The sequence below is a fragment of the Ochotona princeps genome, chromosome 29, assembly GCF_030435755.1.
Source record: "Ochotona princeps isolate mOchPri1 chromosome 29, mOchPri1.hap1, whole genome shotgun sequence".
In the NCBI taxonomy this organism is placed as follows: Eukaryota; Metazoa; Chordata; class Mammalia; order Lagomorpha; family Ochotonidae; genus Ochotona; species Ochotona princeps.
In genome coordinates this window covers 7,947,680-7,963,527 of record NC_080860.1, presented here as the reverse complement: position 1 = coordinate 7,963,527, position 15,848 = coordinate 7,947,680, and the positions used below count along the sequence as shown (strand labels likewise).

Sequence of the window (15,848 nt, the reverse complement as noted above, 5' to 3'; positions counted from 1 at the left end):
GAGGCTGCGAATTTCTCGATTCTGATCTGGTGTGGAAGCACAAATCAGAAAATTCTAAAATTGAACAGGTTAATTTCACAAAGATGTGCTTGGTTGACATAATAATTTTGAAACAATTGTTCTAAATTTCAAAGATTTGTGAATTGGAGTAGGTTTGTTTGCTTGTTTTAGATTTTACTACTCAAAAATATTTGGCATGTGCAAGTAGTTATTTTGAAAGTGTATTGTAAGTAAAATAATGTTGGAGAAGGTTTTTTTAAATGTTTCATTTATATAGAATCTGCTAATGCTAAAAACACTGCAGTAATTTGGTTTAATTGTAATCTTTCAGTCTTTGGTGAATGAATATATCTAAATATATGTATACACACATTCATACATACATAAATATAATCTAGGGAGAGGAGGAGCGAGAGCTAGCAAGCCAAAGTGCACGGACTAACTGCCATTCCCTGTTTCACCTCTTCGGATGCCTGTAAAGGTTAGGTGTACCAGCCTGAAGCCTGAAACTAAATCCACATCTGCCATGTGGGTGACAGGAAACCAGCAACTTGAAAGGGTAACCCTGCCTGGCAAGGTTTGCATTTAGGAGGAAGCTGGAGTTAGGAGTGGCTTCCGAACTGGCATTTTAACTGTTACACCTGCTTGTGAATACTTCCCCCCCTCTATTAGCTACCCAGTTTCCTATTAACACATGTACTTGACCCCACAGAATACTGCAGTTGTCAACGTGGAGAGGTGCTTCACTTGTTAAAATCCTGTACGAAAATTGGCTTGCAATAGCAACTGTATGATTTGGTGTAAGACTTTTGTTTTTTAGTTTAAATTAGGGCTTTATAGTTGAAGCTTTTGTTAAGCCAGGTGTAATGATTGAGGAATGTTGTTGAAATGGTAGGTTGATACACAGTTCTATTAATCAAAATCATCTTTTTAAAAAAAAATTGTTAGGAAGCAGGTTTTGTGGTCTTAGAGCAGCATTTTGTATAAGCTAAAATATCATTTTGGTTTATATAAACCTAGATAATAGGAAAAAAAGAAAACAAATAATTTTTACCATACATGTAAAATAATGGAAAAAGTGGAGGGAGTTTATACTATTGTTGAGTTTTGTACATTGATAATTTTTGGCTTCAAGCAATTGAGTCTATAGAAAGAGTTTGCTTAATCGGCATCCCTTCTGTTTGCCCTAGAAGTAGACCGGGCACCTACCAGGTCTCCGGGCGGTGGTACTGGGCATGGTCTGAAGCAGCCTTTGTGTGCCAAGCTTTAGACTTGTCTTTCTCTACCTATCTCTGTTATTTTTGCTACATTTGCTATTTTAACCTGTCAACTAAAAAATAATTACTATGTCACTATGGCTGGCGGCTCAAGTAGCAAATATATGCTGTCTCTTAATCAAAGGTGATTACAGTTTTTTCCTGTGTATAAATGTGCTTGTTGTGTAACGAGAATGCATTCGTCTCAGCCTGATGTACGAAATGAAAGGCACCAAGCAGCAGCACCATTGTTACCACTCCAGGCGTGTCTAATGAATCGTGTTTCCATGTTCTCTCGGTCACGCCGAAGAGTGCCCTCAGCCGGGGCTAAGGCTCCTGTAAAATGCTCTTTAAGATTATTGTAGCAAGAACAGAAATGCTGGATAGGTGGGGGCGGGGAGAGAATACCAAGGAGACAGCTGCAAGGATTACTCACTGTAATAGCAGTGTCAGACAGCTGTTTCAGCTTCAGTGTAAAAGGCAATTTGGGGACTTGCCCTGTCAGAATTTTACTAGCAGGCTGGTGTGTGTACATGTGTGTAGGTATAAACGTTTAAAATAAAATTATGTCTGAACACTGGAATAAATTAAAACATTTTTACTGTTCAATTGTGCCAGTGTTTACATCAGTGGATAAGTTATCTTGAGTAAAATCATTGTCCTAGAGGATGTTTAGCAAGGGTTTGCTTGTAACATTAATGGATTTAAGTGTAAACCCAGATTCTGAATCACATGTTTGGTTTTCCTTCTCAAAATTGTCTTGTGGTGGTTCCTGTTCTGTGACAAGGATGATCTTTGTGGTTGCTGAGCTTGTGTTCCCCTCTCCTCCCCCCGGAGTGTGTAGCTATTTAAGGAGTAACAGAAGCTTTATTTTCAAAATATTTCAAATATGTATTCCTATGAAAGAGATGTATGTCCTTAGAAGAAAGTCTGGAAAATGCACCTTAATAAAGAAGAAATATATAAATCATTATTCCAACCAGAGATAACTTAATTTTAATGATCGTGCTTCCGGACTCTTGATTATGAATTTTAGATTATGTATTAAAAGACATTGACAGTGTGTTAAAAGATTTAGAAGATAAAACAATAATAAAATCTTTGAAAGGAGTGACAAATGGGGGCAGATTTTGTTTTTAGAAGTTAATTGCAGCCATTGTACAAGGTTGCTGTTCCAGTGTGCAGCTATTAAAATGACACTGAAGCCCATTTTCTGCAGTAATTGTCTTTTGAAAGTATTGTGTAATTTATCTAGAAACTTGGTTTTCTGGTCACCTTCAGTTTAAAGTTTACTGGTTTTACATGGAGTGCTGTGATCCATTGAAATGCTAACTTGGGTCATGTCTCCATTGCTACAATGCTGTGTAGACGCTGTCATTAAAATTCCGGTGATCCTGCAGCTGGCCGAGGACCATGCTGCTCGTGCTGTGCGAGATTCCTCAGGAGGACAGTACACTGCTACAGCTTGGAAACACAGCTATGCCTCTGTCTCTTGGACACTTTCAATATTTGTGTAATTATTAAATTTGCAATTAGATCCGAACAAATGGACCATGTTGATACATGCCTCTACTTTTCTTGTATATCATATTTGATGAATTTGTATATTGGGAAATTTAAATACAATTTCAACATTGTTAAGTGAAATTTTGTTAAGTGAAAAAAAATGCTCCATACTGCACAAGCAGTTAAAATAATCAGAGCTCTGAGTGGTTGAATTTGATAGAAGTAGTAAGTCGCTTTAGTTATTAATAATTTGAGGTACAGAGTTTACAAGCAACTGATGGCAGCGTAACTGATCAGTCGGTGGTGTTGTATGTAATTGAATTGTTGTGGGTACACTGTTATATTTCAGAAATAATGCTACTTTGTAAGTCAGTTTTTCAGAAGTTATTCCTAATTTTCACTTAAATTTTATGAAAATATTATCTCATTTGGTATGATCCATAAAATTCCTATATGATTTCTCCTAGCAATATCTTCTATGATAGTTCTTAGGAAGTAAACTGAACAATTAAATTTTTAAAAAACAATTTAAACCATTTTTTTTGAATGTAGAGGTTGAAAACAAAGGCAGTGGGCTAATGATAAAACCAGAGCTGTGCTCCCTGCAGCGGTTTGTCACTGAAGTATAGCTGCGGAACAGACTCGTTGTTTCATGTGTCTTGTTTTAATCTATTTGTGTTTCTGTAGTTTGGAGCAAAATTTGATTCTCAGTAATTTTTAATGGGTGAATAAGAGTGTCATCCCCTAAAGTGCCCCTCCCGCTTGCAGTATTTGCAGTGGCCAATGTGGTTGCTGAACTCAATGTTCTGGATAATAGGTTTCATTAGTTCTGATGCCTGAGGTAAAAAAGCAGTAGGTGGGAGTAAGAAGTGTTTTTGATGTCTAGACGTTCATTTTAGCTGTTGCTGCAATATGATACATTAAAAGGAAATATGTATCATGGCTCAGAGGAAATATGTATTCTTTGAAAGTAATTCTACTTTTAAACTGTGCTAGGCAGGATGACCTGAATTCTAAAAGCGTGAGCTTGGATTTCTTCAGGGTTTCACAATCTTTACGCTCCTCCCTGCCCTATTCCAGTATCCCTCCTCCAGTTTTTTTCCCCTTCAAGTGAAGTATGTCACTTTCATTTGTGCAATTGGAAGGGACATCTTTCCAAGATCTCTGCTGGGAAACACAAAATCATTCAAGTATGCGTTGCTTTGATAGTTTGCCATATTGACTTTCCCCCAGAACCATTTATATGGGTTTTCTTTTAAAGACGCTTATTAATTCAGCAAGGAGCCCTGTTTTGTAAAGTTGAAAGAAGTTATATTGCAATTTGTTAGGATTTTGAAATATTTGGGCACTAAGCAGTAATTACTTCTATTTAGAAATTTTCTTTATAAAACACTGTGTCTTCTGTTGAAAGAATATATGGTACTTTTGTAGTTTAAATATTTGATTTTGAGAGATTACTGTTTTTAAAAGGGTTGAATAATAGCAAGTTAAACAATTTCTGATTATAGTTTTTACAGTTTGAGATTGTTAATGCCAAAATATATATACATATATATTTTAAAAGATTTTATTTATTTTTTTATTACAAAGTCAGATATACACAGAGGAGGAGAGACAGAGAGGAAGATCTTCCATCCAATGATTCACTCCCCATGTGAGCCGCAGCGGGCTGGTGCGCACCAATCCGATACCGGGAACCAGGAACCTCTTCCAGGTCTCCCACGCGAGTGCAGGGTCCCAATGCGTTGGGCCGAACTCAACTGCCTTCCCAGGCCACAAGCAGGGAGCTGGATGGGAAGTGGAGCTGCCGGGATTAGAACCGGCGTCCATATGGGATCCCGGGGCTTTCAAGGTGAGGACTTTAGCCACTAGGCCACGCTGCCGGGCCCCAAAATATATTTTTTTAATAGGCAGTTGAGCTGATACTTTTATTTTTAATTTGATCGTAAAAATAATAGGAGAATGTATACTTCAATAATTCTTTTGGTTAATTCTGTCATTCTTTTTAAAAAAATTTATTTATTTTTATTGCAGAGTTATATATATATACATATATGTGTATATGTGTGTGTGTATATATATACATATATATATATAGAGAGAGAGAGAGAGAGCAAGAGAGAGAGAGACAGACAGACAGACAGACAGAGGAGAGACAGAGAAATATTTTCCGTCCAAGGATTCACTCCCCAAGTGAGCACAATGGTCGGTGCTGAACCGATCCAAAGCCAGGAGCCAGGAGCTCTTCTGGGTCTCCCACATGGGCCCAGGGTTCCAAGGCTTTGTGCCGTCCTCTGCTGCTTTCCCAGGCCACAAGCAGGGGGCTGGATGGGAAGTGGGACTGCTGGGATTAGAACCAGCGCCCATCCGGGATCCTGGCACATTCAAGGCGAAGACTTTAGCTGCTAGGCCATGGCTTCGGGTCCTCTGCCATTCTTTTACCCACAAATCAGGCTTTTATTCATAGTATTCACAGTCACAGTTTTTTTCCCCCCCTCATCTTCCTGAGGCTACCAGTGTTCTACAAATTTTTTTTTGTCATGGATGAATAGATTCATAAATATAGAGATGAAGTTCTTAGTACTTTTGGTCTAAACCGTTTAAAATGAACCTGGGAAGATGAAAGCAATTAGAGAGTCTCCCTCTTGCACTGAGCTATAGGCGCTGTACCCTGGAGAGGCACAGGTGTTGTAATGACGAGCGCCCAAGGCCTGCAGCCTTCTCAGTGTTGTCTGACAGGCAGGCAGAGAAGCAAGTGGGAAGTTTGTATCATTTATAGACTGGGACTTGACTACCTCTCCTGTCCTAAAGTTCTTATGAAGAAACTGAAAATCAAGCAAACTGCTTCAATTTGCCCAATGTGTGTCTGGGTTTTTGGATTGCCTCACGTAAATTAGTTTGGGTTAGTATGAATGGATTGCAGAAACAGTTTCGGTTATACTTAGCTTTTGAAAAAGTTACTTGCGATTATTTATAAAATGTTGAGGCCCAGATTTTGGAACCAACTGGAGCTGAGATTCAAGGAGGTGAATAGATCGATCTACTGAACACTAACGCAGTGCAAGGCTGTGGTGTGATAGGAAGGTGATGAATGGTTGAATTCATCCCATTCGTCCTCTTAATTGGATATAAATAGATTTTTTTAAGGCTAATCTCAAGTAAATTTGGAAAGTTTGTATATGTAATAACAGGTCAGCTTAACATGTATTTATGAAATCTGAGGAATTCTAGCTGCTGCAGCTATGAAAAGAAATTGCTCACACATGATTTCTATTTATGGAATAAGCAATATTCATAAAAGGAGATTAAAACCTTGATCCTTAGACTGCAGAGTATAGGTTAGTTTGACTTTATATGTGGTCTTATACAAAATTCTTAAGATTCTTAGGCATTTGTTTAATAGAGTTGCACATTAAGAAAAGAATTGAGTGTTTACAGAACTAGTTGCAACTTTCAGAATCAGAACTTTGGAGGTAATTTGGTAATGCATTTCACTACTAGGGACTATATGCTTCGCTGCCTCTGCTGCTCCGCTAACTGTCGTGGAGCTTCAGGCCTGTCTGTAGTGCTGACTTTCAGATCTCGGGATCAAAGGTAAAGGTGTGGTCCTGAGAATATCTTGTGGAATTTACAGGATATGTATATCCTGTTGTCCAGACTATAGGAGAGGAGGGAAAGAAAAGTGGTTTTATTAAAGTGATCATCACAGACCGCCAGACACTTCTCAGACTTCTAGGCAGTAGGCAGGTCTCAGTGGTCAGGAAGAAGTGTAATGCTGGGTGGCTGAGGTCTTTTTCAGATATGTTGCTATGTCTCGTACCTCATACTGATGTGGTGAATAATCGCCTCAATTCTCTCTCTTTTTTTTTAAAGATTTATTCATTTTATCACAGCCAGATATACACAGAGGAGGAGAGACAGAGAGGAAGATCTTCCATCCGATGATTCACTCCCCAAGTGAGCCGCAACGGGCCGATGCGCACCGATACGAAGCCAGGAACCTGGAACCTCTTCCGGGTCTCCCACGCGGGTGCAGGGTCCCAATGCATTGGGCCGTCCTCAACTGCTTTCCCAGGCCACAAGCAGGGAGCTGGATGGGAAGTGGAGCTGCCGGGACTAGAACCGGCGCCCATATGGGATCCGGGGGCTTTCAAGGTGAGGACTTTAGCCGCTAGGCCACGCTGCCGGGTCCCAATGCTCTTTTTAAATGTAGTGCTTGGTTCAACACTTGGCATGCAGAGCAAATTAATAAAGTTTCTAAATAGAAAAACAACCTGGGTGATAGCTTCTTGTCATTTATAGTTAAGACATTTTATGCCTCATGATTATTCTACAAAAATGGTCTCATAGTGGTTTTGATATGTCTGTCTCTAGCCTGGACCTTGAAACATACCTCTGAAGAATTATTGGCTGGCTAATTGGCTAATGTTTACCAAATATCTTTTACTGGATTCGAAGCATACCTTTAATTAATTAGTTAAGTAATGTATTTATGCATTGCTGTTGCATTTCTGGAAATTCTGAACATGAAGTAGGTAAGAAAGATTTACCTTTTTTTTTCACATGCATTTGCTTTTGACAATAAATTAAAAGGATCACATTAATACATTACCTTGAAATTCCTACTGTAAATTGATGTTGAATCCGCAACCATAGTTCTCAATTTGTGGCCGATTTATATACTGTTCTTAAATCTTGGACACAATATTTCTGACCTAGCAAATGTAAACACTTTGTGGTGTAGTGGGTGAAGATACGCCTGGGAAGAAAGGCGTCGTGTTAGAGTGCCTGGTTGGAGTCCAGGCTCATGAGCTTCCCGTCCCGCTAACCCGTCTTGGGAGGCAGCAGAGGGCATCAGTCACAGGCCCGCTTCTGCATGCGTGGCGGACGGGCTCCAGGCTTCGGCCCGGCCCAGCCCTGACTGTTGAGGCCATTTGGGGAGTGTAGCAGTTGATGGAAGGCACACGCCTCTCTTTCCTTTCCTTCATGTTTCTCCCTTTCCCCCACATTTCTGCTTTCCAAACCAATGAAAAAAATGTTTAGAAAAATGAAATTTAAACACTATACATTTTTGTAATTACCTCTTCCAACTTTTAGTTCACAATTTTCTGTTTTTTGAATTTTTTCTGTGGTTCCCTTGAATAAGAGCTTACTATGGTATGATTTCTTTTACTTTGTGTTAAGATCTGATTTTCTATGCATTTGGTATCTATGCTGTGTGTGATGTTAATTTATATATTTGTATACCTGTGGTGCATGTGAACGTAGTTTCAGTCTCCTCCCCAATTCGTTTGCAGCACCATTTGCTGAAAAGACTGTCCACCTAATTGCTTTGACACGTTTGTTTAAAAACACTGACCATAATCTTGTGGCCCTGATCCTGTGCTCTGAATATTGTTGTATTGATGTGCCTGTCTGTTCTTTGTCTAGTACAGGGCTACTTAGTCTAGCCTCCCTTCTTAGAAAATCTGGAAATCAGTCAATGTAAGTGCTCCAGTTGAGATTTTCCTCTACTGTCTTGTTTTGGTTATTCTTGTTTTTTTGCCATTCCATATAAATATACTGTAAAACCATTTTGCAGGGTTATTGGTTGAAGTGGAATAGATTCCATAATTGGTTTGGGAAGAATGGACATGTTAACAGTAATAGCTTTCTAAGTCTAGGGTCAATTCATTTGTGTCTTTTTAAAATTTTTTTTTGTCAGTTGTATATTTTCTAGCATATAGATCTTGTACATATTTTGTAAAATTTATATCCAAGAATTTTATAGTAGTTTTTTCTACTGTGACAACTAAGGATTTTAATTATTCATACCAATGTATAGGTGAAATTATTTCATGTCTGTCTACCTATTCTTCTGTGAGCTATATCACTTTCAGTTTCACTAAAATTTTTTGCTGATTTTTGTTTTTCAGGATTTCTAAATAGTCATGTCTTAGAGACAGTTTTACTTTTTTCCATTCCATTTTTAGTAAAGATTTGTGAATCATCCCCTGGATAATTCCCCGAAATGACCACAACAGGTAGAGTAAATCAGTCTGAAACCAGGAGCTTCTAGGTAATATGGGTGCAGGGTTCCAAGGCCTTAGGTCTTCATCCACTGCTTTCCAGGTTATAAACAGGGAGCTGGATGGGAAGTGGAGCAGCCTGGATGCAAACTGGCGCCCATTTCAATTTGTTTGCCCATATTTCTTCTTGTTGCCTTACTGTCTGAGTATAATGTACAAATAGGAGTGTGAGGGCAGATATCTTTACCTTTCCATTTTCTCCCACGATGTGACTGTGAGTCTTAGAAATTTCTCTGCTAATTAATTTTGCTTTTTAAGTTAAAAAAGTAAGCTAATGGGCCCAGTGCAGTAGCCTAGTGGCTAAAGTCCTCGCCTTGCATGCACTTGATCCCAAATGGACGCCAGTTCTAATCCCAGCTGCTGCACTTCCCACTCTCTGCCTGTGGCCTGGGGAAGCAGTTGAGGATGGCTCAAAGCCTTGGGACCCTGTAACCGTGTGGGAGACCTGGAAGAAGCTCCTGGCTCCTGGCTTCGGATTGGTTCAGCTGTGGCCGTTGTGGCCACCTGGGGAGTGGATCAGCAGATGGATGATCTTCCTCTCTGTCTCTCCTCCTCTCTGTGTATCTGACTTACCAATAAAAGTAAATAAATCTTAATAAAAAGTCATTGTAAAATCTTTGAAATCAGGATGAAATTGTACAATTGTGTCTGGCATACAGCAGATATGATGAAGCTGGTATTGCCTCGAATGCACAGGCTGTTTCAGTGGTGTACCTGGCATGACTGGGCAGCTGTAACACCTCTATCTGTTAATATAATATTTCGGATCCTTTGAGGAAGAAGAAAGTTTAGTTGTTGGCTGATAACATTAGTTTGCTATCTTCTGATAAGGTCAAAGCAATGCTGATATTAAAGCTTAAAATTAAATGTGAATATGTGATACTTCACAGGAGCAGTAATCGGGTTTCTTGACAAAGGTAAGTGTACATTTAGGGCCTGGCATGGTAGCCTGGTGGCTAAAGTCCTCACCTTGCAAACGCCAGGATCCCATATGGGTGCCGTTTCATTTCCCGGCAATCCCGCTTGCCTCCCTTCTCCTTTCTTGTGGCCTGGGAAAGCAGTTGAGGATGGCCCAAAGCTTTGGGACACTGTACCAGTGTGGGAGATCCAGAAGAGGCTCCTGGTTGCTGGCTTCAGATCAGTGCAGGTCCGGCTGTTGTGGATGCTTGGGGAATGAATCGGTGGATAGAACATCTTCCTCTCTGTCTCTCCTCCTCTCTGTGTCTCTAACCTTCGAATAAAAATAAATCCTCTTATAAAAATGAGTACATTTAAAAGCAAGACAAAAAGAGATGGATTATTCTATATTAAAGGAGATTTAAGTGGCATATACAGTAGACATTGTTTAGATTCTGATTTGCTGTATACCAAATTATTTAGAAGTAGGGTTTGTTATAAAGCACCTATCGAGAAACAAAAAATAGTTGATAAAGATCACATAGTATTTGATAATTTGTTATTGTCTTAATATTGTTTGCTATTTTGAAGTGATTTTTAAAAAAAATGTGCTGCATTTTGAAGTGAATTTTTAAATAACAAGCTGAAGAGGCGTTATAAACTTGGAAGAACAAGTCCTGGAAATAAAATTGCGACACTTGTACAAATGGCTGCATCAGCAACGTTCTTGGTCACATAAGGACTAATCTTGTATAAAAAGCAGTGACCAAGCTGAGGAGTAGTTCAGAAGAGATGTATTTGCAGTATTCATATCATTTTAGGAACTTCCCACTAATTTATTTTGGAATATGTTTTGAGTTTTAAGTATTTACAATAGTGGAAGTGGTGAACCTGTCAGTATCTGTAAAGCAGCCCTTGTAAAAGTTGGAAGTGATAAAAACGGTATTTTCTCTTGTCACCGTCTATACCTTTCTCAGTGATGGGTGAGAGAGTGGGCAGTGAAACATGTTAGAGAGCAAATTAATACGGGGTGTCGATTGTGTTGGGCTGTTGATTTCAGACTCAGGAAGGGCTCTCTCCCAGTGTTTTATAAGAGGAGTAATATGCTTTCAGAGGAGTGTAGAATGCTTCTGAGCGTTTGTTCTTGAGCAGTGTTTGCTAGAGGAGTGTCAGCTTGCTATCCTTCATCTCTGCAGTCCTCAGTATAATGGCATGTATCAGGAATAGCCACTTAGGCAGGACAATAAAGTTGTCTGCCATGGTAGAGCAAATATGTGTTTTAGTTCATAATTTTAAAACAATCTTAGGAAAATAAATATAGACATATTTTTGAAACATGCAGATGTAGGGTGTGCAGGGCATGTTATGTATTTTAGTTGTATTTTAATTCTGACAAGATAATTTTTTTTGTTTAGAAGTAAGGAAATTTTCTTGTGCAAATGTTGTTTTCATCCTTTCATCAGAGTTTTTTGTTTCTGCTATTTTGCAGTGAATTTTTTTATTATTTAAAAGGAGAGTCTTACTCTAGGGAAGTTTCTATCTGTTTCTGTGTTTATGAGAAGAAAGAATTTTAGGAATGCATGGAGAATTGGCTAGCGTATTAGATGCTTCTGGTGTTAGAGCCACTTGGGGCCCAGTATGTGCTTCAAAGGCAAATATGTTGTTTTCCAGAATATCAAACCTTAGCCAAATTGGCTGAATTCAAGAAATAAATTTGATGTCATAGTAAGAGTTAACTTTTCTGACAGTCTTCCTAAAGCCATATCTTTAAAAGCCTACCAGATAAGATCTTCAAAACATTTAAAGAAAAGCAACTTTGACGCTTTTGGAAAATTTTCCTCTTGATAATCTCTTTGAAAACATATCTCTGGCGTTTGTGTGACATTATTGTTGCTTCCTTTAATAAATGTAGTCTTGGTAGCACTTTCAGGTAGAAAGATTGGAGAATTTCAAGTGATTTTAATATCTAAAGGAATAGATTGAGAAAACTTTAATGGGAAAGGATTGCGTCACTCATGTTTCACATAGTTTTTAAAAGAAAGTTTCTTTTATATATAACTATTTCATAACTTTGGGCAAATATGAAATTGTGAGATTGCAATTATTTGAATTATTTAAATTAACATTAACTTTTCTTTAGAAAAAATGTTTTTAAAAGTTTCTTTATTTTTATTTGGATGTCCTTTTTACTGGTTCTTTTGTTTTCTTTTTTCTTTTTTGTTTTTTCAGTTGTGGAAGAAGGACTCTGGGAAAATGGCCTTTCCTATGAATGTAGGACGCTGCTCTTCAAAGCGATCCACAATCTGTTAGAAAGGTAAGAGAAGGAACACACGAGAGTCCACTGCCAGATCCTTGGAAGGTTCCACATGCACTGATCTGTGGTTAGCATGACAGTCACATCGTGTACATTGCTTACTTCTTTACTGATAGAATTTCAAGCTCCGAAGTGTCAGGAATAGTACAGTGAATTCCTATCTAACCCTGTCCCCCCACTAGTGTGGGCATGTTCAAAATTTATTTCCCAAACTATTTGCAGGCTCAAGGTTAATACACTCTTTTCCTCATAAGTTTTTAGGTGTACATTTCTTATGGACAAGGATCTGCTCTCATGGAAGCACAGGACAATTAGGAGTTTTCAAATGGAAGTGTAATCTGTAGCTCAGATGTTGCCAGTTGTTCTGATCACATCTTTTGTATTTTAACCTCTTGGGAGGCAATTTTCGGTGACCCATTATCTTTATTTTTCATGTTGCTTTAAATTCAGAACATTTGCTTAGCTCTCTCCTTCCCTCCCTTCATCTACTCCCTTCCCCCCCTCTTAACTCGCTGTTTATTTTCATGTATTTGAAGCACAGAGGGACAGAGACAATGACAAACAAATTTCCTGTCGTCAGGGTCACTCCCCAAGTGCCTGAAACAGCTACAACAGTGCCAAACCAAAGCCAAGATCTGGTGACGCTCCCACATGGATGGCAGGGATGCAGGCTCTTGAGCTATCCTGTAGGGTGCTCATAGCAGGAGGCTGGAATTAGGAACAGAATCGGAATTTAAACCATGTTACTCTTTTGTATTGGGATCTCAAGAACTGCATAAAAACCCAGCCTTCTTTTTCTTTTTTGAGATTGCCATTTTTTATTAAGTTGGGGCAACATTTGACTGTTGTGATGATTAGATTCAAGTTAAGCTTCTGAGTAGGAATATTATAGTAGTGGCGTTTTGTTCTCAGTGTATTATAACAGGAAACATTTGATGCTGAGTCCCAAATAATTGGTGTTCACTTCCATCTAGTACAGCAAGCTAAGCACTGACACTGGGTGGAGGGGAAAAAGTAGGTACTTGTTTTGCAGTTTGCATAGGAAGGAATTAGGTAGATATTACAGAATTCTTAGACTCAAAAGTATTCCAATGTATCATAGAGTTGGGATTGAGCATGCTGTGATCAGTTAATGCTTGGATGTCTGGTTGTTGCATAGTGCTGGTTGTTTTCTTTTGGGGAGAGTTTGAGATTGCCACCCATGGCAAGTTGGATTGTCATCTGTTTGGATTCTGTGGGTACATTGTTTGATTAGGCCTGGGTTCCTACGATGTATTTCAAAACGGAGTCTAGTGTTAAAATGTTGGCAAAGCAGGGCTAATTGAATTCAGAATCACTTAGCTGGCATCTTGTGAAGCCTGTCTAGCCCATATACCATTCTCATAATTAGAGTGAGTCAGTCATTAGTAAGGAGTTACTCGCAGTTAACACAGTGGAGGAAGAGGACTTGCAAGCCAAGCCGACACTGATCAAGTCTGAAAAGCATTTGGGATCGAGTAGGGAGGGGTTCCATTACAGTGTTAGTAACGTGTTGGATCACTTGATTGGAGTGATCTGCCAAGCTTAAAGTTTTTAGCTATGATTTTTGTAATTAGTAAGTATTATGTTGCCAAATGCAATGGCCTGATTCAAGTATTACCATTATAACTGTAATCATGATTTTAAAAGCCGCCATTTTTTCTACCTAAAATTAAAACCAGATTTGAAAGAGAGACTCACGGGAAGAGAGAAACATCTCATCTACTGATTCACTCCCCCAGTGATTGCAGTTGGTGGGTTTCACCAGGCTGCAGCTAGGGAGGGACCTAGCTGCCATGCAGGGTGTTTATCAGCAGGAAGCTAGAATCAGAAGAATCTGGATACCCAGCATTCGGATATAGAATGCAGATGTCCCAGGCTGTGTCTGAATCGCTGTACTATACACCTGGCTTTCCTTGATGTGTTAGTTGATAGCCTGCTGTAAGAGGAGCATTTTAAACAAAATAGAAGGAGCATTTAATTTTCTCCGTTTTCCCTCCTTCCCCTTCTTTTTGCCTTTGGTGTTTTCTTTTTCTAGCCTAGCTATTTAGCTCTTTATCCAGATGTATTGATTTTGACCCATGCATTCCTCTTTAATCCAGTGTATAATAACTTATTATTATCAGTGTCTTTTTAGTTGCTCAGCTTCTTCCAGCATGGACCACAGGAAATCCTTCATGCCTTGTTTCTTTCAGTGATTGAGCACTTCTTTACTCTCTGATAGAGCAGAATGTTCCAAGCTTGGGATAGGTATTTGAGGATTATTATTATTATTATTATCATTATTCTACAGGATAGTTTATCTGACAACGTGAACAAGGAAAGCTTAACTTTTACGCAGTCCACACATTGTAATTTTGAATGACGAAAGCTTTTAAGGGCATTCTCATACCGTTCCATGTTTTCCCAAGCCATTGGCTGCAGTGATAGCACCCCAGTCTCATTGCGTAGCTACTTGAGTTACAGTTGGCAAGCCTGACTCATGCAAGATGATATTTCCACCACTTTGTGTCCTGTTCTGAACTTCAGTTCCTAACTCTGTTACCTGGAGTGGATCTAGAGTTATCTGTTATGTAGGTAGAGTACCTGCAGAAGCATTAATGTGGTTTTACGAGGTGGGTACTCTTAAGGATTCTGTACATTTGATATTCTTTCTTGTGACATTAACGAGGGGGAACTGAAGCATGTGCCAGTTTCTTTCAGGCAAATTTACTGTTCTAATAATCCTGTGTCAAAAATTAAGTTCTGAGGTATATACAGTAATTAATGTTCCTTTAAACATAATTCTTTGTAGCTATTGTTTTTAGGACATAGTTTATTCATTTGAGATAAATATGAGTGAATTTGTAGCTGAATATTTTTTCTTCTCAGTCTTGTATTTTAAATAGTGGCATGTTGCTTTTAGAGAAAAAAATATCAGGAAAACAGGAAGACAGATTTATATAATTTGTTTCTTGCCTCATGAATTGAGAATTTGTCATGAAAATTAAGCCGAAGTTAAGCTGAATTGTAAGAAAATAAAATTGAGATAGTTCTAAACAGTGTTACTAAGGTAGGCCTTGGCTTCATTTCTGGATCTGCTACTTGGAGAGTTACTCTGATGTCAGTAGGTCTTTATTTCCATTCTGTAAATTAATGAACTATAGCATAAAGCTTGAGTTTTTTTTAAAATGACATATACAAAATGTGCCATGTAATTGCCTGATTTTAATGATACTAATTTCTTTTCTTCAAATTTATTTTGCATTCTTAGATTTATAAAGCTTTGTTAATTTAATCTTAAATCTGTTTGAATCAATGTATTGGACTTACCTATGTAAAAAAAGAAAGAATATGGCTTTGATTTAGAAAATAAAGATAAGTCCCTTTCCTGGAACTTACCTGACTTGAAAGTCTTTTTGAAAAAGAGTGCTTGCTTTTTCCGATCTTATGCACTGTATGTTCTGCTTAGCGCCCTAATATGGATGCTGTGACCTTCTGGCATGAATCATAGTTACCAGAACACATCAGTCCAAGGACTGTATCACTTTCCAAGTATTATTTCCTAAATGATTTCTTCCTTAGTTTCTGAATTTAAAAACTTACACAGTCTCATCATTATTCTGTGAGATCACAGATAACTCATTTAATCCTGTTTATCTGTTTGTCTGATATCTTTGTCCAACTAAGTCTTTTCTGTTTGTCGTTCCTATTACAGTGAATTCTCTACCATTCCTTGTCAACTTGGCAGATGTTCCTCACCTCAGCCCTGTTTTCTTCATTTTTACCCCACCTTGCATACTTTATAAA

The 15,848-nt window shown here is 38.4% G+C and overlaps 1 protein-coding gene across 2 annotated transcripts in view; it reads left to right on the top strand.

Moving 5' to 3' along the window:
- MED13L (mediator complex subunit 13L) overlaps positions 1-15,848 on the top strand; it is a 238,747-nt gene that overhangs the window by 109,941 nt on the left and 112,958 nt on the right. For both annotated transcript variants that reach the window (XM_058656914.1, XM_058656913.1), the window contains exon 3: positions 11,957-12,041. In XM_058656914.1, the coding sequence (XP_058512897.1) occupies positions 11,957-12,041 (85 nt within the window). The remainder of the gene's footprint in view (positions 1-11,956; positions 12,042-15,848) is intronic.